The sequence below is a fragment of the Ascaphus truei genome, chromosome 17 (genome assembly GCF_040206685.1).
Source record: "Ascaphus truei isolate aAscTru1 chromosome 17, aAscTru1.hap1, whole genome shotgun sequence".
NCBI classification, from domain to species: Eukaryota; Metazoa; Chordata; class Amphibia; order Anura; family Ascaphidae; genus Ascaphus; species Ascaphus truei.
The window spans coordinates 3,549,132-3,575,466 of NC_134499.1; the positions used below are offsets into that span (position 1 = coordinate 3,549,132).

The 26,335-nt window shown below is 44.3% G+C and overlaps 1 protein-coding gene across 1 annotated transcript in view; it reads left to right on the forward strand.

Annotated features, from left to right (window-relative positions):
* Positions 1-26,335, forward strand: part of ENTHD1 (ENTH domain containing 1) — a 281,812-nt gene that overhangs the window by 209,834 nt on the left and 45,643 nt on the right. The window contains exon 7 of the mRNA XM_075573741.1: positions 17,530-18,222. Coding sequence (XP_075429856.1) covers positions 17,530-18,222 — 693 coding nt within the window. The remainder of the gene's footprint in view (positions 1-17,529; positions 18,223-26,335) is intronic.

The window sequence follows — 26,335 nt, forward strand, 5'->3', positions numbered from 1 at the left end:
TTTAGGTGTATTGGAGGAGAGAAGGAGCTCTCTATCACTGTGTAATGCCCTTTGATAGGCCCGATTAAGTGTTTTGATATTATACCAACGACTTAGGAATCGATCACGTAATTCTTTCGCTTGTATAATGAACTCCTGTATCGTAGAACAGTTCCTCCTTAATCTGAGGTACTGGCCAGTAGGGATGCCGGTTATGAGACTTGTTGGATGCTGGCTCTGTGCCAACAATAAGCTATTCGTAGCTGTACTTTTTCTGAATACTTTAGTTTGAATATTCTAATCACTATCTACATATATATCCAGATCCAGAAAAGTGATGGACTTTGTGCTCAGTACAGGTGTAAGTCTCAAATTCAGGTTATTTGTATTAGGGTGCTCTACAAATTTGAGGAGAAGATTCTGGGGGCCTTCCCCCAGTAGGAGGATATCATCTATGTATCTGATCCATAATATGATCAGTATACATAGATAGTTCCTCGCAGAATACGTAAACGTATTCCCACCAGCACAGGTACAGGTTGGCATATGTAGGTGCACATTCCATGCCCATATCTATACCCTGGGTCCGGTGGTAGTAGGTCCCGTCAAACACAAAGTAATTGTAGGTGAGTACATAGTTAAGTAGGTCAAGGACAAAAGCATTATGTCTGTTGAATCTACAGTCCCGGGTGGTAAGGAAATGCTCGACAGCACCAAGATCATTCTTGTGGATGATTGAAGTATACAACGATTCAACATCTAAACTCACAAGAATGGTCTCAGATGTGATGTTGATACCATTAAGTTTTCTTAGAGTATCTTTCGTGTCTTGCACGTATGACGGTAAACTGGTGACAAAGCCCCTATGGACCTTGTCAAGATAGACGCTGCTTCCTTCAGACAGACAATTATTCCCTGAAACGATAGGGCATCCAGGTGGAGACTGTAATTTTTTATGCACTTTCGGCAAAGTATAGAATGTTGCCACAGTTGGAGATTTTGGGTACATAAATTCATATTCCTGTCTACTTATCATGTCCTTATCTAGGGCATCTTGTAAGATCATCAGCAGGTCTTTTTATATAGTGAAGTAGGTCTACTGTCCAGGATCTCGTAACACTCCTTATCACTTAAGAGTCTTTTATTTTCCTTCACATAGGCTTCAGTGTCTTGGATCACGATGTTACCGCCTTTATCAGACGGTTTAATGGTAAAGGCATTATTAGACATGAGTTCTTTGAGGCCACTCCTCTCCTCAACTGTAAGATTATTATTAGATCTACAGTGTTCGGGTTCTGCCTCGAAAGCCCTTTATTTGAAATTATCTCCCCCAATCTAATAATCTTCTATGTGGATTAACTGTGTATCATTTTTGAACTGTGTCCAATTAATCTGTTCATTACACTTGTTTCTTGCCAGTATTCTAGAGTCATGTACCATTTTTGTGAGTTACATATCCATGGTATTAACTTCTATATCAGAATTACACTATAAATTTGTGACTATATTACTAGTGTCATAACTTCCCCCCCCCCCCCCCATTTCGGGTTTACATGCATTAAATTGAGAATAGGCTTATTATACTAAATAATAATAAAGCATGTGCATGTATTAACTTTATATTCTTTATTATTTTTCACTTCAACTATTTTGACATTACTGCGTTTTTATGTTTAAGGGAGGCAACAAGTGTGTGTATTTAAGTTGGTGATTATTTGTGGCTTAGTGTTAATATCAGCTACATTGGTATTCACCTAAATGATACTGATATATTCATTAACATCATAACACAATAAAACTTTGTGGAGAAGCTCTATCTGCCTACACATATGCTGTATGTCTACTGATTGTTTATTATGTCGCGCATGTGCAGCAGTCGCCTCTGGTATTAGGTGCAGGAGTTCTATCTGCCTAGACATGCGCAGTTAGGATATGAATTGTTCACTAGGGGGCGCATGCGTAACAGGCACTGTTAGCTCTTGGGAAAGATTCTATCTCCTTGCACATGCGCAGGAGCGCTACAGGAGGACTCTGACCCGGTAGCTTGAGGCGCCTTTTGACAGAAGGAGTTGGATTCTCCAGCAGGTAACTTTAATGCCAATGCTGCCTGCGATAAAGATATTTTGCCATCTTTCCCAATAAGAATTGCTTTATTTATTTAGACACACTAATTTGCGCATAAGCAATGACATTATATCGGACAAAAAAGCATGCGCAATGGGGGCTATGTACTGCGTCTCCATGGAGACGGTGGGCTATAAATAAGCTCTGCTTCCTAGTCACTGCAAAATTGTCCCTAAAGAAGCTCCGTAGCTGGAGGGAAACGTGCGTAGGGCACGTGATGATGTCATCAGTCTCCGTAATGGAGCTGTTTAAGTTTAGTGTTTCAGTTTATATATGAATTTATTTAAGGACTTATAGACATCCTAGTAGTGATGGGAATATACCTGGTCTCGCCTCTAAGAGAGAAGTTGAAGTTTAACATTGTGTCTTCTTGAGTCAATCTGTGTTGCTACTACTATCAACTGATCATACTATATATATATATATATATTCAATCATACGTGTTGGTAGAGGTGGCACTCAGTGCTGTGTCAATATAATATATATATAAAAAATATATATATATATATATATATATATATATACACATACATATTCCATCTATCACAGATTGTGATGTGGGTTATGCTAGATGGTATCAATTTGGCATTCTCTTTATTCATCAGCATTCCCTTTAGTCAATATTGGATTATATACCAGGTATTCTCCACCCTGTTATTTCCCTGGGTTTATTTGGGAGTAGGCAGCAATCAGCTATGATTTAATCATTAGCTAGTCCTTTCCCATATCACTACTATGACTAAATTTACTGAGCAATTTCACTGATTTCTGGTGGATTATTCCACCCGTGCTGATCTATACCTTATATTCCTCACCACCTCACAAACTGTACTAATGTGTTTGAGGGGTTATATATTTGAGGGGATTTAGGTATCTTGTTTAATTTCTTTTTAACTTCGTTGCACCAAAACTCGGTAATATATGTTTTAAGTAATAACATTAAAGGTTGTATTTTTTTAAATCAATCTTTTTTATTGGCGGCAACACATACAGTACAGATATGGTTACAGTGGTGTCATAGGCACATGACAACATAACTTAACTGGGTTCAACAGGGTGTTGGCCAATAGAGTTTTCCTTTTAAGAAGATAGAAGGAAGAAAGAGGGCAGGGGGGAAGGAGAGGCAAATAGACAGGGGGGGGGGGTTTGGATAGTGGGGGGAGGGGACTTCGGGGGTCTCCGACCTCTTCCTCCGTTGGCGTCCTTTCTCTCTAGGTCTAGTGCAGGCCCAGACCCTGTGGTCTGATCCAGGGATCCCAAGTGCTCCAGAACTGTGACATTTTTTTGTGAAGCATGGCTGTGAGTTTTTCCATAGACATTACTTCGTCTATCCTTCTGATTACCATGCTTCTCGCGGGGGCATTGGTCTGCTTCCAGGCCGTCACGACTGAGCATCTGGCCGCAGTCAGAATGGATTAAACCAATCTGCACAGCGGGGGGGGGGAGGTCATCAATAAGCTTGCTCAGCACAAAGGTCAAAGGGTCCAGGGGGAAAAGAAGCCCCGTTGTCTCGGAGAAGTGTCTGGATCATAGCCCAGAACCTCTGGATCTCTGGACATGACCACCAAATATGGGCCATGTCGTCCTTTTGACCACATCCTCTCCAGCACAGGTCAGGCGTACCGGGGAAGATCTGGCTCAGCCTAGCCGGGGTTAGGTACCACTGGAATAAAATGTTGTAGATATTCTCTTTTGTTACTGTACAAATTGAAGTTTTTGCGGCCATCTCCTAGATATCCTCCCAATCGTCCATAACTATTTTTGCATGTAATGGTGGGTCGGGGGGTCGGATGCCGACTCCATCCCCCTATAGATCTCAGAAATCAGACCCCTCTGATAGGTACCCTTAATGCATAGAGACTCAAATCTAGTTAGTTAGGGGAATTTGGAATTTTGGGAAAGTGATAATAGAAAATGCCTAATTTGCAGGAACTTGAACAAATGGAGATCTTGGAATTGATATTTGTCTCTGAGTTCCTGGAAGGATAGGATCTCTCCTTTCTTCAGCAGATCGGCAACCAGCCTTATACCGAGACCCTGGAATTGGTCAAATTGTCTTTTAGAACACCCGGGCGGGAAGTTTGGGTTTCCAAAGATAGGGATGAGTTGAGAGGGGTAGCTAGCAGGCCATACTTCCTTTGTTTTTGAGCCAGACGTCCCACGTGCATCTTATTGCCCCTAGGTCAAACCTCCGCAGTCCTCCTTCCCTTCCTCCCGAGGACCACAATAGAACCTGGAGAGGGATGGTAGCCGCATAGTGTGATTCTATTGCTAGCCAACAGGTGGAGGCTGGGTCGTAATTCCAAACTACAGCCTGCTTCAGCTGAGCCGCAAGATAGTATCTGACCACGTCGGGAACCCCCAGGCCCCCACTCGTTTTTGGGGAGAGCATCACCGATCTTGGGACCTTCGGCCTCCTATCATTCCAGATAAATTGGAACATAAGGGCCTGAATGTTTTTCAGGGCTGCCAGTGGGACGACTACGGGAAGGGTTTGGAAGGAGTAGAGTAGTCTCGGGAGGACATTCATTTTGATTGAGACTATTCTTCCGAACCAGGAAATTTGGAGCTTTTTCCATGATTCCAGGTCTTTTTTTTTCTGGTCAAACAAAGGGGGGTAGTTATACTGGTATAGGGACCCGTAGGAGCTTGAGATTTACATTCCAAGGTATTTGATGCGAGTGGTACTCCACTTATATTTATAATTAGGTTGTAAGAGTTTCCACGTCGGGGCTGGAAGGGATATATTAAGGGCTTCTGACTTATCCATGTTAACTTTATAGTCAGAGACAGTACCAAATTGGTGCAGTAACATTTGAAGATTAGGGTCAGAATCACATCATCAGCGAACAGGGAGATTTTGTATTCTTTTTCGGAAATTCGAATCCCCTTGATGCTTTTTTCTTCTCTTATTTTGGCTGATAGAGGTTCGATTGTTAGAGCAAATAGCAGCGGGGAAAGCGGGCAACCCTGTCTGGTCCCGTTCCTAATAGTGATTGGGAGATTTTAACATACGCTGTAGGGTTTTGGTAGAGGGCTCTAATCACCTCCAGGAAAGGACCGCAGAAACCGAACTTCAGCATCGTTTGATCCAAGAAGGACCATTTGATTCTGTCGAATGCTTTTTCTGCGTCTAGGCTCAGAATCATTGCTTGGTTCCTGTGAGATGCACGTGGTCGATGATATCCACAATTTTGCGAGTATTGTCAGAGGCCTGTCTGCCTGACACAAAGCCTACTTGATCCACATGGATCCTCACTAGAGAGGGAGGAGAGGTTACACTGCTCCAGGTATTGTGAGATTGTCTCGGGAGATACCTGATCTCGGTCTGGGGGGTGGAGGTTGTAAATGTCAGAGTAAAAATCCGCGAATTCCTGTGCTATCTCTCTATATACGAGACTTGCCCGTTTTTAGTACGAATTCTGGAAATCTGGGATTTGACTTGTATGGTCTGAGTTTTGTAGCCAGGAGCCTGTCTGCCTTGTTGCCCCTGTCGTAGAACTTTTGTCTGGTCCACCTCAGTGCTCTCTCTACTTCCTCAAGCTGCGTTTGTTTAAGGGCCATTCTGGTTTGGGTTAGTTGTTTTAGTGTTTTTTGGACGCTGTGATTTTGTGCTGATGTTCCAGCTGTGAGATCTTGTCTGTGAGATCTTTTTGGAGCTTGAGTTTCTGTTTTTTCGTATAGGCGGCGATCGAGATAAGGTCGCCTCTAATCGAGGCCTTATGGGAATTCCACAGCGCTGCTGGAGCTGAGCCGGAGCCCGCATTAATTTGGAAGAAGGTTCAGAGTTTTCGTCTGATTGCCATCTCTGTTTCTGGGCAGTTAAGCATAGAGTCGTTCAGCTTCCATTTGTATGGGTTATTCTTAACAAAGGGCAGAGAGAGAGTGAGTTCGACGGGCCTCGTCAGACCAGTTGATTGGGCTTATTTTCGAGTGGGAGGAAGCCTGGATGATGTTTCTGGTGCCTAGAAAATAGTCGATCCTCGAATAGGACTGATGAGGGGTAGAGAAAAAGGTATAATCTCTTTGACCCTGATGCTGAGCCCTCCATATATCTACGAGGGAAAATTCTTCCATTATATCCCTAAATTTTTTGGCTTTTTTTTGGGATTGGATAGAGTGGGGAGTAAGGGAGGTTGTTGAAGTAGGGCCGGTTGGGGCCGCAGATTTATCTTGCGCATATAAAGCAACCATATTGAAGTTCCCTCCAACAATTAAGGAGAAGAGGGCCTGTTGCTCTAAGGAATCAAGTAGCTTTTTAATAAACGGGATTTGGTTTTCGTTGAGAGCATAGACGTTAACAAGTGTTACAGGTGAACCCGAAAGGGTGCCCTGAAGCACCAAGAACCGTCCGTCTGGGTCAGAATGTGATTTGGTGAGGGCGAAAGGGACATTATTCCTTATTAGGATAGCTACCCCTCTTTTCTTGCTTGGGGAAGACGCATAAAATGCTTGAGGGAATAGACTTTTGAATGTATTTGGCGGCGAGGCGGGAGTTAAAGTGGGTTTCTTGAATAAATATAATGTCTCCTTTTGATTTTTTTCATTCCTGTAGTGCTAGTTTCTTCTTTTTTTACTGAATTGAGGCCTTTTACATTGAGCGAGATTAATTTTATGGCTGACATTTTATACAGAGCGTCGTTTTCAGAGCCATTGGGCTCCGATGTCCTTGGATTTCCCATGACAAGAGCCTGGATACAGGAGGTAGCAGGGAAGGTGGGGGGGCACCCAACGTGGCACCCGTCTCTGGGGAGAAGGCGAAGACCCACCGAGCAGAAGAGGAGAGGTGGGGGTAGAGCCACGGGGGGACGGGGGAGGGGGGTAGAACATTAGGAAAGGTAGGAACAGATGGGCCTTCATCGAGCCCTAGAGAGATAACCTTACTCACAGGGGTGAGGGGGGGGCAGATATAAATTCTGACCGTGGGCGGGGGGGGGGAGCGGAAAGTTCTTAAATGCATCAGTTGATTACAGTATTGACATCACGTTTACACATGGGGATAACACTTAAAACCTCTATTTACAATGGTTGGAAGCAGTACATTTCTGTGATTCCTGAATATCGCAGCGTGACCTGAGCACAGAATACCATCTTCAAGTTTTTTAGGGGGGGGGGGGGCAGAGAGTGAGGTGGGGGGGGGAGAGGGGAGGGAGTGGGGGATAGAGATGAAGGAATGTGAATTTTTAACATAGATTCATGCCGCAACCTTGTTTGCTCTTTAATTGCGTGAAGTATTAACAAAATTCACAGGCGTATTGGCAGCGTCCACATATTCCCGTAGATCAGGCAGAACGCGGTTTTCCCTTAAACTTGGCGGGGAGGAGAGAATTTGGTATGTTTAATTGGGGCATGGAGCATTTGGGGGCTCTTTTGGACAGTGGGAGAGGGAATACATTCCTTGTCTACCTTGAGTAAATAGTTTTGGGACATTCAGGGCATTGAGGGAACCTGCTTAGTTTTCAGAGCTGGATCTAAGGAATCTGGGTGCGGGGGATGCGAGGAGGGGGAATAGCTATTACAAGTGGGGGTACATCAAGATCATGTTAGTTGTGTGGAAACTGTGGAAAGCTATCAGGGAGACATATACTAATTACTAAGGGGAGGATTGGTGATGTAGATATATACAACCTTACACTCCCGGTCCGCAGAAAGGCAGTTCATATCTGGCGATTTGAAGTCTGTGGAATGGGGGAGGGAGGGGGAAAGATCCCATCCTTCGCTTGAGAGCGGGTCAGACCAGGTAAATAGATCCAGGTGGAGGTTCTCGTCCCCAGCTCGCGAGCCATGGGAGCTTCTGGGGAGGACAGCTGGTGAAGCGGTAATCCGGGAATCTCCCGCGACCTGTGCAAGCCTGCAGTCGGACTCGCGGAGGCGGAGAGGCCTGACAGGCATCAGGACCGGACAGGAGAGGGGTTGCCGGACATGAGCCGCATCCCGCAGGAAGAGAGGTGAGTGCTTGGGGGAGGTAGTAACGGGGCCAGCAGCTGAATGGGTCCAGCGGAGGTTGGGTGGGTGGTCAGTGGAGGGGGGGGAGGGAGCGTGCGAAGGGACCGGGTGGTTGTTGGGGGAGTCCGGTCCCGGGGGGAGGGAGCGGACTGGGGGGGAAAGGAAGGGAGGGAGGATAGTGGAGGGGGGGGAGTGGAGGGGAGGAGAAACGGAGCAGGGGAGGGATGGGTTGGACCGGGAGGGGGGTTACGTTGTGCAAGGGCAAAGTACTTAGTGACCCCCTGGCCCTGGTTTCCTTTTGGCATTTTCTCTTTTTGGGGCACTTCTGGTGCGTTTGGCGAAAAAAAATTGTGGTGGAAATCGCTCGTTCTGGCGGGTTGTTTGCAAGGGTTTCAGGAGCTCCTCTTCTACCTGACCATGCTCCTCGACGTCACCAGAAGTCTCTAAAGGTTATATTTTAATATCAGTGTTGTGCATTTAAGTGAATTTTCTTTGGGGTACATTTACTCATGTACTCTTCATTTCACTGATTCACTTTCAGCTCACAGTTTGCACTCACTCTATAATTATCGTATGAATTAATTTGTTAATTAGTATGGTTTAAGTCGATCACTCCCTATCCCTGTTCTTCTTTTTTGGTGTAAGGATTCTGCTCGATCCGTGCTGGTTTTTCACTACGGAGAATACGTGAAGGTGAAACTAAGGCGCAAACTACATTAAGTGATTGCTAATGTATATAATTAGCCCAAATTGACACTTAGAGTGATGTAATAGTGCAGAAACAACAATACAAAAGTGTATAGTGAAAATATAAAATATACAATATAAAGTCTGGATTCCCAGCTCAAAACTCTGGTGGGACCTGTCTTCACTGGTTCCAAAACGTTATAATTTGTTCATACATTCCAGGGGGAGCATGTGGGGAGAGAAGATAAAACAATCTAAGTGCAGGTGTATAGTAAAACTATAGAGGGTATTGATTGTAGCTTGGCTCTATGCGCAGTCTACTCATAGGATACAGGTAAATAAAAGGCACTTGGAAAATGGATCTACGGCAGGTAACTCTGGGGAGATATGGCAATCTGTGTTCACTATGGTCCAGGTTTTCTGTCTCTCCTGCCCTTTCTGCTCACTGTGGCCATTTTCGGTACTGGCAGTCTGCTTTATAAGGCTGTAGTTCCTGGTGGGAGTCGCAGAGCAAAGTTCTGTTTGCTGCATCTCTGTTTGATCTTCGCTGCCTTTCGTCTATTTGGAATCCCTGTTGCTGACCCCGGACCGTTACCCCGACATCGCTGCCTTCCACCTGCCCTGACCTTTTGCCTATTACCTGGACTATGCATCACTGCCGCCAGCCCAGGCCCCTGCCTGCTTACCGACTACGAATACTCTTACAGGACTCTGTCCCAGGGCTCTGGTTGGTTATTCTGCAGTCCTACCTCAGCCCTGCGGGTCGCCTCCTGATTTGAGATGAGCACTGTCACAGGGGGTCCCCGAAGCTGAAATGAATGGGGTTCAGTTCCGGAGACCCCTTGCTTCAATCCAATGTAAAAGTTTTTGGACACGCAGGTATCGATATGTGAAAGAATAAAAGGCACAAAATAGTGCAAATACAGCTTGATCAAACAATGTGATATGATATTATCAGGTGAATGGAGACTCACGTGGCATCAAATAAAATCAGGCATGTCAGAGATCAGAGGCAGATGCTTCATTCTGTGATGTTAGATGATAGATGAGCAACCCCACAGTTGGATAACTGATATGATGTTAGGAGCATACACGGCACCTCATCAGTCAGAGTCAAACTTTATTTGCACTATTTTGTGCCTTTAATTCTTTCACATATCGATACCTGCGCTCCCCTGATCTCCGAGACGTCCTACTATTGAAGTGGAATTCTCAAACCATCCACTTAATGGTTTTGAGCTGCAATTTTGTTCACATTCACAAATATTTATATTGTATTATTCACTGAAATTGTATTTATTTATTATTCACTGCGCCACCCTAACTTGCACTTTGTTGCACACGATATCACTTCATGTTGTAGTGTGAGGCATATTTTTCTTGTTCACCAGAAGACAAGCTTTTATGCAGCACAAGAGGAAATACAATGGGAAATATTGTCTTAAGCATAGTACGACACTCTGGGTTTCTACTTATATTTTCCTTAATTCTTTTCTTCTTGTTCTTCCACTTGTAAGTTAAATTGTACCACTTTTTGTGTCGTTATTTACTTTTTTGCTGTCTACACTTGCAAACATTTAGAACTTGAAACCAAAATCTGGTGGTCTGCCAAAGCGCAGCTCCCACATTCTTCGTTGCTGGAAGGGGTCTTAAGGGGTTTACAGAGGTATCCAACGTTATTACAACCAAAAACTCTACATGATAAGGGAAAAATTGAGTTTTTACCCTGCTCGCCTGCCCAAGGTAACGAGACATCTATTACATAGTTACATAGTAGATGAGGTTGAAAAAAGACATAGGTCCATCAAGTTCAACCTATGCTAAATTTAGACAACAGATACAGGCATACCCCGCATTAACGTACGTGGGACGGAGCATGTATGTAAAACGAAAATGTACTAAAGTGAAGCACTACCTTTTTCCACTTATTGATGCATGTACTGTACTGCAATAGTCATATACGTGCATAACTGATGTAAATAACGCATTTGTAACAGGCTCTATAGTCTCCCCGCTTGCGACAGCTTTGGTACAGCTAGGGAGCCGGTATTGCTGTTCAGAACGTTCTGACAGGCGCATGCGTGAGCTGCCGTTTGCCTATTGGGCGATATGTCCTTTCTCGCGAGTGTACTTAAAGTGAGTGTCCTTCAACCGGGGTATGCCTGTACTTTATCCTATATCTATACTTACTTATTGATCCAGAGGAAGGCAAACAAAAAACCCCATTAAGGGGAAAAAATAATTCCTTCCTGACTCCAAGAATTGGCAATCGGATTAATCCCTGGATCAACATCTTTCCCATGTATACTTATTTGGTATATCCCTGTATACCTTTCCCATCTAAAAAGATGTCCAACCTTTTTTTTTAACAAATCTATTGTATCTGCCATCACAGTCTCCATGGGTAATGAATTCCACAATTTAACTGCCCTTACTGTAAAGAACCCTTTCCTTTGTTGCTGGTGAAATTTCCTTTCCTCCAAACTTAAGGCCTCGGACATGGTGCAGGGAGCGGCGCTGACCTGTGCTGAGGCGCGCGCATGCTTACCAGTGAGCCCCTGCAGCCGCAATAAGTGCGGCTTTAGCAGGGGCTCACGCACGCTTGCGGAAGCGTGTGTCTTAACAAATCTTTCGTTTCGGCGCTCACAGGAGCGCAGGGCCGGTCACGTGAGCGGTTCGCCCAATGAGGGCGAACCAGCTGCGTGACGTCACTGGCCCGCTCCCCAGACACGCTCACGGACGGCGTGCGCTCTAAGGCCAGGGAAAGCACAGCTTTCTCTCAGCCTCAGCGTGCCTCCGCATGGCTTCAGTGTCTATGGACTAACCCTAAGGGATGGCCCTGAGTCCTTTGTACTGCCCGTGGGATGAATAGTTCTTTTGAAAGCTCCTTGTATTGTATTAGTTGTTATTTTCTTGCAATACATGTTTTGGCCTCTGTGTCCTATGGTCACATTATTGTCTTGTGCTAAACACCACGTTCTAAACACATATGCATTCCAGGAAAATGAGTGCTGTACATACTGCATTTGTACGTGTTTTATTGCATGCACATTCCACGGTTCACTGCACAATAGTCTACACATGCGTGTCAGCACATATTATTGAGATGACCTTCTTGACTCAAATTTTAATAAGTATGCAGGTCCATATTCTCCCCCATCCATTTCTATTTTACAATGTGGATCTGCGCGTTATGATGTGGTCTGGCAAACGGTTTATAGCATGTGCTATATATTGTTTTTTAAATGCATTGTATTTGGCCCTAGGAGGAACTCTTACTATTTATGATTTTAATCTTTTGCTTAATAAAAATAGAATGAACTCACCCTGTCTACTTTAATTCAGCTGGAGGTGCTATGATCCTGCATTTATCATATACTGTATCAGCACTCAAAAAGTAAATCAAAGAAAATGCAGGACTTACGTTTTCCTTTTGGTCTCCCCAAGTTTCTTCTTTTTTTTTTATGTAACTTGTTTTTATTGGTTTTTAGAGCAGTACAAAGAAGAGCATACAATCATTGTTTCTTAACTTCACTAACATCAAAGAAATTTAACATCTTATTCAACAGTAAAAAGGTGGGATAAAATCCCAAAATCAGAGCTTCAGCGGATGAGATACACCAATAAAATTGGTACATGTAATGATCAGGATATGGAGAAGTATATATACAATAATAGTAGTATTGGACCCAGTGCAAATGCAGGAGTGTATAATTGAAAATAATGTCTTTTGGTGAGGGACTGTTTAATGCCTAGTGGCACCTCACAAGACAAAGAACACTCTTACCTGCTGCACTGTATTGGTCTAGAAGTCCCCTTGAATCCATGGAATGGGAAATCACAATACTCACTAGTATAATCTTCACTCCATTGGTGCGTGCGTCACGTAGAGTAGATACACAACAGCTTGAAATCCAAAGATTAGCAGCGGAGCACAGCCAAGGAATGGGGCCAGTACCAGCAGTTGGAAGGTTAAAAATAATTGTTTATTAAGGCATGGAATAAACAGGGGGGAGACAAAACACACTCTGTGTGTTTTGTCTCCCCCCTGTTTATTCCATGCCTTAATAAACAATTATTTTTAACCTTCCAACTGCTGGTACTGGCCCCATTCCTTGGCTGTGCTCCGCTGCTAATCTTTGGATTTCAAGCTGTTATTCAACAGTAAATCATATACAAACCAAAGAAAGAAAAAAGGGGGGTTTGAACTGTGAAGGGGGTGGAGGGGGTCCGTTTTTCCTTCTATAAATACTATTTTGTGAGCCCTTTCCTGGTGGGCCTTTGTACCGGTATAAGTACTCATTAAGTCTCTAGTCTCCCTGTGACCCTAGTTCCCTTGTACACGGCGGAAACTCTGAGTTTCTAAATAGCTCGGTTCCGTCACTGAGATCAAATGAGAATTCATCTACCACTATAAAAGCAATATTGTGGAACTTTCAACCCCTGGGATGTCTGTCTGAGCCAGCCATGGCGTACAGACGTTTAGATAATTTTCACCAGTGTCATTTATAAGACTTGTCAATTTTTCCATCTGGCATACAAACCAAATTCTATTCCGAATCTTAGAAATTAAAGGAGTTTTGTTTTGTTTCCATAATGCTGCGATCTCGCATCTCGAAGCTATTGCAAAGTGTGCAACCAATTTAAGTTCAACTTTGGCTAGACCCGGTAGAGGTCTATTAAGTAGGACGAGCCATGGGTCTATTGCAATTGTGAGGTCAAAAATCCTCTGTAGCCAATCTCTAATCTTTTCCCATATAGGGGTAACCCAAGGGCAGGACCACAGCATATGTAACAGGTCCGCTGTCTATCCACATTGTCTGGGACACAATGGGGTGTACCCAGTTAGACATTTCGATAATTTGAGTGGGGTGAGGTTCCATCTCATCAAAACCTTTATATGCATTCTCCTTTAATGTCAGGCATATTGAACTTTTGGCCGCTGCTGTAACTATTGCCGTCCAGTCGTCTTCTTCCAGAACTTTGCCCAAGGACGCCTCCCATTGGTTCATGTATTTTAGTTTTTGTGTGACTTTGGGGGCAGAACTGGTTACTTCTCTATACATTTGCGATGTGAGTCCACAAGTGTCCGTCTCTAACAGACAGAGCTTTTCGAAAGTTGTTAATGGGCGACGGGGGCTGTGTTTGTTATAGAATGTTCTGATCTGGAGGTACCTATAAAATTACGAAAGGGAGATATCTTTGTCCGATCTAATATGTTCAAATGATTTAATCTTGTTTTTGTCCTCCAGATCTCGAAGTCTATTCACTCCTTTTTGTTTCCAGATTGAGAAATCCACGCTATTCAGGCCAGGAGCAAAGTCTGGATTATCCCAAATTGGAGTCATCAATTAATTTTTGGTGGTTAGAGTGCATTTAAATTTGGAGGCCTCCCAAATTGATAACGAGTTGGTCATAGAGGATAGCGGTGTTTTTATAGCCTTTTGTGCTATTTTTTAAATCTAAATTAGGTTGTTCAACTCCAATGCGGAGCAAACTTCTTTTTCCAATGCCACCCATCTTTTCAATTCTGGGTCTTTTTGCCATGAAGAAATCTGACATAATTGTGCCGCTTTGTAGTTGGACATAGTTACATAGTTACATAGTTACATAGTAGATGAGGTTGAAAAAAGACATAGGTCCATCAAGTTCAACCTATGCTAAATTTAGACAACAGATACTTTATCCTATATCTATACTTACTTATTGATCCAGAGGAAGGCAAACAAAAAAACCCTATTAAGGGGAAAAATTAATTTCTTCCTGACTCCAAGAATTGGCAATCGGATTACTCCCCAGATCAACATCCTTCCCATGTATACTTATTTGGTATATCCCTATATACCTTTTCCATCTAAAAAGATGTCCAACCTTTTTTGAACAAATCTATTGTATCTGCCATCACAGTCTCCATGGGTAATGAATTCCAAATGTTAACGGCCCTTACTGTAAAGAACCCTTTCCTTTGTTGCTGGTGAAATTTCCTTTCCTCCAACCTTAAGGGATGGCCCTGAGTCCTTAGTACTGCCCGTGGGATGAATAGTTCTTTTGAAAGCTCCTTGTATTGTCCCTGAATATATTTGTATATAGTTATCATATCCCCTCTTAGACGCATAACGTTATTCTTCAAATTACAATTACACACACTTGAAGTACTGTATGGCAATAAAAGACAGGTTGAATTGCAATTAGATTTTTAAGACAACAAGTTGTGATCGCCCACATCAGTTTCTCGACGGTGTTGCAAACACCGCTAAAATCCTATTTTCTGCACGCGATCAAAAGACTAGTAATCTCGCGTCTTAACGCGAGAATATTTCGAGAAATAACGCGCCATCATCCGGAAAACAAAGGGATACAACGAGTTAAATGTTCGAATAACGGCCGCTGCATTTGTACAACCCATTATCATCAGTATCCAGCGGGCGACCTGGCTGATGACACTGAAGCAGCTGTTACACTAGTCCGTACAGACCTGGTCGCGCCAGGGCATATCCTTTCCCGCGCCAGAGCATATCCTTTCCTTGAAGCAGATGGATACACCCGATCCCTGCAAGTTGCCCGGGTGTATCTAGACTGGGGCGCAGGCCGCACGATAGGTATCTTGCCCGTTCTTGATACTGACACCCTGCTCGGCTGCGATCTCTGCGTACCAGGAGACCGCAGTGGACCCCGATTGCAGCAGTACGGCTTTGCCCAAGTCTAGGTGAGATTGGCTCCATTCTGTGAGCTCAAGCCTGAACCTCCCAAGATACACTCCCATGCCACCCCAGAGCTCTCGGATTAGAGGGGGAGGTGTGATGGAAAGGGGCTCAGGGATCAGCATATTAAAGGTTAAGCCCGGTTCTTGACCCCTGCCATCCTAACCTGGAGCTCATCCAGCCATCAGACACCAGATCTACCCTGTTTTTATACAGTTTGCCTGGTAGCCCTTTGCCTTCTCTGTAAAATGCATTTTTTTTATCCATCTGTGTATGAAACTGTTCTGAAGTATAAAAATGTGTTTGTGCCCACAATAAAGCATAGCCAAGGTTTCTGGACATGTCCAGGAACTGGCTATTGCTGGGACTGGAGGGGGAGGCAAGGTGCAGGGACAAAGGAGAGAGTGGCCGGCTGCAGAGATTGGGCTGGGGCATTTGGCTGTTTCCTCAGCCATCATGGCGCCAAGCCCAGTGGGGGCAATTACTAGCCGGGGAAGCCGCTACCGAACTCCCACTTGTAGGCGCTGCTCCCATTGGTCTATTAGTATTTTCCTCCAAACCCTTTAACTCTTCTCTACCCCGCCTCTTGCCCTGATTGACCAATGCAGACGAGCCCTCGCGGCCTGATTGGTTCCTGTGTAGCATCTGCGCTGTGATTGGTCGCCGGCCATCTATCATGAACCGATCAGTGTTCCAGAGCTCATTCTGATCCTGACGTGGAGTTGAACTAAATAGTGTGCTCTGAGGCTGTGCCGGACACACCTGAAAATGAGGCTGGGAGCCTAACCGAGTGGGAGATTAAAAAATGTTACATTGAGTTGCCGGAAAAGCAGAGAGTAGAACTTTTGAGCAGGGAATTTTAAAGTGCTCAACCATGAAGTGCACCAGACAGGTCTGGACAGTTCCTACCACGACGGAAAGTGGAAGCTAACCCTGGGTAAGCCTTTAATATGGTTCTCAGCACTTAGTCAGCTAGGATGCCCACCGTATGCCCTGTTTTAGCGTGTATCGTTCTGATTTGTTTATTGTGTTGTGCTTGCTGGCTCCGGCTGGAATAAATACTCTTTATTGAACTGCTTTGTCCTGTCTGGTGCCTTGATCTCTGTGTTGAGTTCTGATTTCCCGTGACAACAACCATCTTCCCCCCATCAAAAAACGAATCACTGTATTGTGAAATGAAGGATCCTGTTAGAAAATTAAAATCTATCAGCAAAGAGAACATTAAAAAAATATCAGCCATGTAAAAAGATTTGAAAAGATCAGGCATATACAGTAGCACATTAAAACAAAACCTAAAACCTTGTTCAATATTTACTCTAGTACCATTGTATTTCCCACCTTTATTTAAATTTGTTTTGATTGGCAGTCAAGGTCAGTAACTCGCCTTTGAAACTGCTTTGAGCTTCCCTGATTGGACACGTTTTCTGTGAGTGTAGTGCTGTATACTGTACTTTTTCATATCCATTAGATATATTTATTGCCAACAGAGTAAACATACAGTGCAATATTTATTTTACAGTGTTCATGTTACATCATGCCTTCACTGAACAAGCTTGTATTTGTTTGCCGCTGCTGTTAACAGAAAGCGTATGTGTAAAAAATTGACTTGCTCCTCCACTGCTTTGTCTCAGTGCTCATGCGCATACGCCAGCTGTATGGACAAGTGATGCCACATGCTGTATGGAACCTGGCAGTCGCCATTAACAATACAACTCATTCACACTACAGTTCACTCACGGCGCCGCCTTGTGACTGACAGTGATTAAGCAATTTAATTGGTGGAGACACACATTGTGAAAACATTAACACAATATATTAACGCACAGTTTTGGCAATACGTGCAAAATGATGCGCAATCACAGGTTTACAGTTACAATAATTTGGGCTACATCAGTGGAGGGGATATTGCTTGTCATAGTATTATTCTCATCATCGATTGGCCCCCTGGCAAGTATTATATAAAACAGCACTGGAATCGTAAGACTTAGCTGGGATAACTACTAATTCAGATTGCTGCCTTAAATCTACCTCTAATCACAATATTTTTTTTTTAAGTGTGTCTAACAAAAAAAACATTGTTTTTGTTTTACAGGTAGAGAACAATTCATATCTGCTGTTCCAAAGGAAAAGGCAAGTGCCATATGGACTCAAGATTGTTCTAAAAGAATAACTCTAAAACCTCCGCCAAGACCGCTGTCTGGAAACACTGCTTCAGTTAGACAGAATCCATGGCAAGAAACTGTAAAAACTACACCAGGCAGGAAAGATCTTCTAAAACTTGACACTTCACCTGATACTTGGGCCAGGGAGCTACAGAAACTTGATCCTCCATCAGTTAGCAACCTTTTATTATCACCAAATTCTGCAGTTCCTTCTAAAGAAGCAAGCGCATTCTTAATACCAGAAAACAGTAGTTCGATTCCTTGGGCAGACTTCCCCCCAACATTTGAAAGCAGTAAATCTATACCTGTTCGAGACAGCACAACTCAAAAAATGAATAAGCCTACTTTGTTTGAAAATAATACTCAAATAAATGTTAACACTCAGACTAATAAATCGGTGTTTTGGCCCCAGCAATGTCCTCATTCCAAATTCACTTCAAGGTCCTGTTTTCCCTCATGTTCCTCCCAAGCATCAAGTACACTCCACGCGAAACCTTTCAGCTCTTGGGTACCAAGACTATCACCAGTAGTAACTGAAGAAACTATTGGTATTCAACGTCCAATCTCTTTCTCAGCTGTTCAGTCCAAGCCATATTTTGGCACAAACCCCTTCCAGAACCCAGGTACAGTACATTATTCTATATCGTAATATTTAACATGATAGGGGCCATCATGAAGGATCTATTATAGTCAATCAGGGTAAATGCAAGTTGTTTTCTATTATTTGATTTACAGAATGTGATTCCTTTCATAGGTAATTACTATCGTTTATGCTGTGAGGCTTTATGCAACCATAGATCTTAGTCACTGATGAACCTGCCATTGTTGTATGACTTCTCTTTGGATAGGGACGTGAGGACAGACTCTTTCACACTACTGCACCGACACACTTTATTCGAGCAAATACCCAGTATGTACCTGGCAGATACCTGGAATGCGCCGCTCCTCACCTCTGACAAGCCCCGTTGCGTTTGCCTTCCCAGCCTGGGTTCATGCCTGGCTGACGGGCGGCTGATCTGTTAAATCATAATGATTAGGATTTAATAGGCTGCAATGCTTTGCGTGTCTACCAGATGGCATAAATTCATGAATTGTAATGCAGTATATATATATATATACTGTGCAGTATTGCAGCCAGCGGGAATAAAATGCTTCAATCCCTGCTTGGAAAATACCTCAATGCACTCGGGCAGAAAACAGTCACAAACCTCAATACACCCGGGTATACCCGAATTCGTGGGACTAGCCGAGCTCGAATAAAGTGTGTCGCCAGTGTATGCACATAAGAACAAAAATAAGTATCTATTTGTGTGCGTTCATTGGGCAAAACGTATGCGGAGATTGAAATAAAGAAAGAGTGTAGGCCTTACTCTCCTTCTTGCAGATTCAGGGCATACAGATGCTACGGCCATTATTTGATCATTTACCTGGGTAAATCCTGCACTATGCCGCGTGGTGGTCCGAGATGGTCCGCTGCAGACATAACTGCACGCCTCTCACAGGCGATTGGGTTTTTTTTATTTAATTTCTAACAATACAGTAATCTAGCAGGGGGTCTCTGGAGTTACATAGTTACATAGTTGATGAGGTTGAAAAAAACATACGTCCATCAAGTTCAACCTATGCTAAATTTAGACAACAGATACTTTATCCTATATCTATACTTACTTATTGATCCAGAGGAAGGCAAACAAAAAACCCCATTAAGGGGAAAAATTAATTCCTTCCTGACTCCAAGAATTGGCAATCGGATTAATCCCTGGATCAACATGCTTCCCATGTATACTTATTTGGTATATCCCTGTATACCTTTCCCATCTAAAAAGATGTCCAAACTTTTTTTGAACAAATCTATTGTATCTGCCATCACAGTCTCCATGGGTAATGAATTCCACTTTTTAACTGCCCTTACTGTAAAGAACCCTTTCCTTTGTTGCTGGTGAAATTTCCTTTCCTCCAACCTTAAGGGATGGCCCGAGTCCTTAGTACTGCCCGTGGGATGAATAGTTCTTTTGAAAGCTCCTTTTATTGTCCCCGAAAATATTTGTATATAGTTATCATATCCCCTTTTAGATGCCTCTTTTCTAATGTAAATAAATCTAATTTAGCTAGCCTCTCCTCATAAGTTAGATTGTTCATCCCCTTTATTAATTTGGTGGCTCTTCGCTGCACTCTGTTCCATAATGTCTTTTCTTAGGATTGGTGCCCAAAATTGTACTCCATATCCAAGGTGTGGTCTTACTACTGTAGTGCTTTGTAAAGGTGGCATTTTTATGTTTAGTTCCCTTCCATCCATTGCACGTTTGATGCAAGATAAGATCTTGTTTGCCTTTGCAGCTACTGCATGACATTGGGCACTATTGCTAAGCCTGCAGTCTACAAGCACTCCTAAATCCTTCTCCATCAAGAATTCCCCCAATATATCTCCATTTAATTTGTAAATCGCCTTTTTATTATTGCATCCCAAATGCATAACCTTACATTTATCTGTATTAAACCTCATTTGCCATTTACCTGGCCAGGTTTCCAGTCTGTAACGTACGTGCTTGCCACTGGTACCGGACTGCTGAGCTGAAGTGGGGATGTATAAGCACCGACCTTAAGCCACGGAGTCCGGTCCGGAGTGCGGATTCCAAAATCAGACATAGCCAGGTCAGGATTGGAGAAAGTAGGGTTAACGTTATCCAGGCAGGGGTCAAGGCAGGTGGCACAGGAGCGGTGGTCGAGGAAACAAGCCGAGGTCATCAACAGGAAATCTTGGGTGACGGTACTTCAGCACAGGAGGCTAGAACCTTGAGAGAAGCCACTGCAGCGGAGATGCTTCAGCGAAGGTTCTGCAGTGCGTCAGGAAAAGGCCAGGAGAAAAATCCACTAGGAGGAACCAGAGGTGCAGACACGCCACAGGAAACGCTGGGGAAACCAGCGTAGCCGCTACTGCGCGGCGAAGGCAAAGTCTGCCAGGAACAAGGAAGCAGCACCGGGGCTGCTATGCAAGAAGGCCTTGGGATGCAGGGGACTGGAAGCAGGATACAAGGCACAAGGAGGCCTAGCAGGCCAAACAGGGAGTCTGTGACAAGCACAGTTACTTGCAACTTGGATTGCAAAGTCTATGTCCAGCAACTTCCTGAGGGCGGGGCTGGCACTAAATAGCACAGGACGCCAACCAGGCAAGAGCTGCACAGGAGGCAGCAGGAGGCAGTTGATTGCAGAAGCAGGGAATAGTTTGTCTGGAACCTGCAAAGCTCCGGATGGATGGGCTCCAGCCAAAGCCAGGAGTGGATTCCTGACACAGTCTCTCCAAGTCCTTCTGAAGAGAAATTACATCCTGCTCTGATTCTATTACCTTACACAATTTAGTATCATCAGCAAAGATGGAGACTTTGCTCTCGATCCCATCCTCAAGGTCATTAATAAACAAGTTAAAAAGCAGGCGTCCCAGTACCGACCCCTGAGGTACTCCACTCACGACTTTAGCCCAACCTGAAAAAGTTCCATTTATGACAACCCTCTGTTGTCTGTCCTTTAACCAGTTTTCAATCCAGATGCATATATTATTTCTGAGTCCAATTTTCTTTATTTTGTACACCAACCTCTTGTGTGAAACCGTATCAAAAGCCTTTGCAAAATCTAAGTAGACCACATCAACTGCATTACTCTGGTCTAAATTCCTACTTACCTCCTCAAAGAAACAAATAAGGTTAGTTTGGCAAGATCTATCCTTCATAAATCCATGCTGACTATTACTAATAATTTTGTTTTCCATTAAGTATTCTTGAATGTTATCCCATATTAAACCTTCAAGTAGTTTCCCTACTATTGAAGTCAGGCTACAAGGTCTGTAATTTCCTGGTTGTGATCTAGCTCCCTTTTTAAATATAGGCACCACGTCTTCTTTACGCCAATCTTGTGGTACTGAGCCTGTGGAAATGGAGTCCTTGAATATTAAATATAATGGTTGGCTATTACTTAGCTTAACTCCTTGAGAACTCTTGGATGTATGCCATCGGGGCCAGGTACCTTATTTACTTAAATTTTTTCAAGTTGCTTATGAACTTCTTCCTCAGTTAACCAATTGTTCATTAATATGGAGGTTGTGGCTTCCTCCTGCGGCACTACTATAGAACTTGATCCTTCCCTTGTAAACACAGAGGCAAAGAATTTGTTTAATACCTCATCTTTTTTCTTATCTCCAATAATCTGCCTTCCCATCTCACACTGAAAGGGTCCTATATTTTCTTTTCTCATTTTTTTGTTATTAAGGTACTTAAAGAACTTTTTAGGGTTGACCTTACTTTCTATTGCAATCCTTTTTTCATTATCCATTTTTGCTCATTTGATTGCCCTTTTGCAATTTTTGTTACATTACTTATAATTCTGATACGATGTCTCCGTCCCTTCTGACTTAAAGAATCTAAACGCCTTCCTCTTCTTGTCCATTTCCTCCCCTACCTGTTTATTTAGCCACATTGGTTTTGACTTATTTCTTTTATACTTATTACCCAAGGGTATACACTTATAAGTGTTCTTTTCTAACAATGTTTTAAAGACTGCCCATTTATCTTCTACATTTTTCCCTGCAAAAACATCATCCTATTGTATTACTACTAGATTAGACCTCAGTTTATTAAAATCTGCCTTACTAAAGTTTAAGGTCTTTGTTGAACCCAAGAAATCTATTTTTTGATAATTTATTTCAAATGAGACCATGTTATGATCACTGTTACCCAAATGTTCCAGGACTTGAATATTTGTTATTACTTCTACATTGTTTGATATGACCAAATCCAGTACTGCCCCTCTCCTGGTTGGTTCCTCAATAATTTGGGTCATATAATTGTCTTTAAGCACCCCCAAAAACCTGTTTCCTTTTGTTGTACCTCTAATCTCATTGCCCCAGTCTATGTCTGGATAATTAAAATCCCTGATTATGCAAACATGACCCAGTTTTGATGTCTTTTCCATTTGCAAAAGTATTTTAGCTTCCTCAATCTCACAGATATTTGGTGGTTTATAGCATATTCCCACAAACATTTTCTTAATACTTTTACCTACACTGCTAATTTCTATCCACAGAGTCTCTACAATTTCATCATTCCCTTCATAAACATCATCCCTTATAATAGGTTTTAGATCCGGCTTAACATATAAACATACTCCACCTCCCCTTCTATTTGTTCGATCCTTCCGAAAAAGGGAATAACCCTCTAAATTAACTGTTCAGTCATGAGTTTCATCCCACTATGTTTCAGTAATGCCTATGATATCATACTGATCCCTTGCAGCTATTAATTCAAGCTCCCCCATTTTATCTGTCAGGCTTCTTGCATTAGCAAGCATGCATTTAAGTTTTTTTTTCAGCCTGTACTATTATCTTATCTGCTCCTTCCTTTCTCCGCCCACTTGGTTTAGTCTTTAGAAGTTTTCTAGTATTATCTGTATTTACTATGGGTGTCTCACTGCTTGTCAAACTCGCACTTGCCCCCATTCTACCTCCATATCACCTTGTATCCTCCTCTATTCCATTTAGTTCATTATCTGTTTCATTCCCCTCCCCCTCCCTCCTAGTTTAAAATCTCCAACCTTTTTAGCATTCTCCCCCCTAGCACAGAAGATCCCTCTTCATTGAGGTGCAATCCGTCCCTAAAATATAGATGGCACCTCTCAGAAAAGGAGTCCCAATGCTCTAAAAACCCAAATCCCTCCTTCCTGCACCACTTTCTTAGCCATGCATTAACCTCCCTGATCTCTGACTGTCTCCCTGCGGTAGCGCATGGCATACATGATGTAACTGTCCTGGCTTCCTCCTCCCTGACTGGCTAACTCTATAATTAACCTCTCCTACTCTTTCTATGATTTCATAGGGTCCCCGCCAGGTGGCTAAAAACTTGCATTCAATTGTAAGTACTAGTACTAATACAGTACCTTATCCCCCGGACCAAACACCCCTAGTCTGGCATTTCGATTATAAGAGTTCTGCTTTGAACTCTGGGCTTGCTGTATGTGTTGTCACACAATAGGCAACACTGCTGAAATGTGATCCTGCATCTGTGAAATATATTCCACTATGCTACGGTGGGGTATTGACTCTGTTTCTCATGTCTATTTGAGCATATCTAGTATACCCCGTGGGTGTCTCCCATGTTGTATTCAAAAGGGGAGCAACCTGTAGAGGCCTGAGGAACTTCCCTTACGGCAAACAGTAAATATGGTAAGAGGAAATCCCAATTTTTACCATCTAGGTCTACAGCCTTCGCAGCTTATGTTTCAGAGTTTTGTTAAATCTCTGTGACGACTCAGGAGATTCCTTCCTCTTCCTCGCCCTCTCTCCCATCTCCCGTTATCCTTTCTGTCCCTTCCCACTCCTCTCCTTTACCGTCTACCTCTCTCCCCTTGCTGCAGCGCATTCCCCGCAGGTCTCGCATACCCACGCGCCCCCGCAGCCCCTGCTGTAATCCTCCCCGCTCCCTCTCCCCCGCGGTAGCTCCTTTACCTTCCCCTGTGGTGCCATCCATCCCGTTGCCTCCGCGCGTGATGCCCGCGGCACGGCGTTCCACGCGCATGGTGACGCGTCCGGTACGCGCGCCCCCTCAGCGCGCGTGCATGCTCCTCTCTACCCTTGCTGACCATTGCACGGGCACAGTCCTCGCCCGCGTTCCCCTCCGCTTGGCTCCGTCCCCCTCCTGCTGTCTTCCCCTGCTCCGTGCGGGCCCCGCCTGTGTTACAGCCTGTGCGCGCGCATCCCCAGCTTACAGGGGCCGCGGGCACAGACTCTTCTTATCAGGATTTCCCTGTTTCCACCGCCATTCCCCTGACCGTCCCTTCTGTCTCCTCCTCTTCTCTCCCTAAACTATCTCTAGCTTCTCACTCAGAAGCGTGTGTGAAGAGCTCCCAGGCATTTGGTAAGGAATCAGCTTTATTCTTTCTTTATTTGGTATATTTGCTGTGGATCTGTGGGGGAGTATACTGGGAGTATACTGTGAGTTTTGCAGAGGGTTTTGGATGTATATTCAGGTTTAAAAACCGTTTTGGTTTTTCACCCAGAGGCTGCAGTGGTTTAACCCAGCAAAGCTACAATGTGGCTGGCTGGAAACTGCAGTCTCAACCCCTCTCATCTCACCTACCCCTGGTTGTTTATTTTCTTCAATTTTCACCTTTTTTTAAGCCTGATTTCCTTTTGTTATTTGCATTTTTGGGAGCTCTGTGTCTTACTTTAAGACCTTCAATATTGTGGTGTGGTTTCTTGTAAGAGATAAAGAGAGTTAAATAATAAGGGGAGAAAAGAGAAGATTACAGCAGGTTTTTTAAAAAGCTGTTTTTCTTCCCCTCCTTGTGCAGAGATAGTCAATTGGTTCTTAAAGGGACAGTTTTCATCTCTGCATCTCTCTTCCTAAGCACTATTTCCTCCCCTTACTTAGAGGCTTATTTTATCATGCCTGGGGGAAAAAGGACTAGTGCAGCAACGGGGGCCACACCTGGACATCGGACTCTAAAAACTGGGGCCCCTAGGATCAATAACCACAGCCCATGGCCTGGTACATCCAGTGCCCTGGCCACACCTCCCCCGGCTCCTGTTGTCAGTTTAACCCCTGCAGTCCCAGTTCCAACATGGGTGCAGGTGGCAGCTGCAGGCGTTGACCCCAGCAACAACAACGCTGGAGCCACGCTCGGTGTGAGCAGGAAGCTTGGGGTGAGGTGCCCAATGTCACCTGGGCTTAACATGGAGATCTATGTGAGGGCTGTGGCAGACGTTGTGGGTCCCTCTGCTGTGGTGGCGGCCAGCAAGATGTATGGGAGGGGCATTTTCTTCCTCCGTACGCTGGCTGCCACCCACACCCTGGTGCAGAAAGGCATCAGTGTAGGGGGGACCTACATCCCCATAAAACCCATGGAGGGGTTAGGCACAAAAATCATCCTGTCCAATGTGCCCCCCTTCATCCCAGACAGCCTCATGCGCCCACGCCTGCAAGCCCTGGGAGATATTAAATCTCCCATAACAAATATTCCGCTGGGCTGCAGGGATAGAGCGCTGAGGCACGTGCTCTCTTTTAGGTGGCAGGTACAAGTGCTGCTGCTGGGGAGCACAGAATCTGTGGAGGGTTCTTTTGGGGTGCCCTACGAGGGCATAACATACACCGTGTACTATGGCACGGAGGGGGTAAGGTGCTACTTGTGCAAGGAGCTGGGGCATACTCGCAGGAGTTGCCCCAAAGGGAACAGAGGACCTATCCCAACTCCTGCACCCGCCCCTCCCTCTGCCAAGACACCCGGTACCGCTGTACCTACTACAGCGGGGCCCTCGAGGGCCCAGGTCCCCCCTGGGACCACAAGAGATGTCGCTGTCCCATCTGGAACAGTGACTTCTGTACCTCTCCCTGGAGAGCGGAGGGAAGGAGAGGGGGTTGCCATGGAGCGGCCACCCTCTGTTATTGCTGTCTCCCCCCGGGAAGAAACATCCTGTGCCACTGAGCCCACCACGGCGGAGCCCTCGGGGGCCCAAGCCCCCCCTGGGTCTGCAGGAGATGTCGCTGCCCCATCTCGGACAGTGATGTCTACACCTCTCCCCCAAAGAAAGAGGGAGAAGGAAAAGCCCTTGAGGGCCCAGGCCCCCCTTGGGACCGCAGAAGATGTCACTGCCCCAACTCAAACAGTGACATCTGAACCTCTCCCCCAAAAAAAGAGGGAGAAGAAAAAAGTCACCCCACAACAGTCACCCTCTGTTGTCGCTGTCCCCCCCCA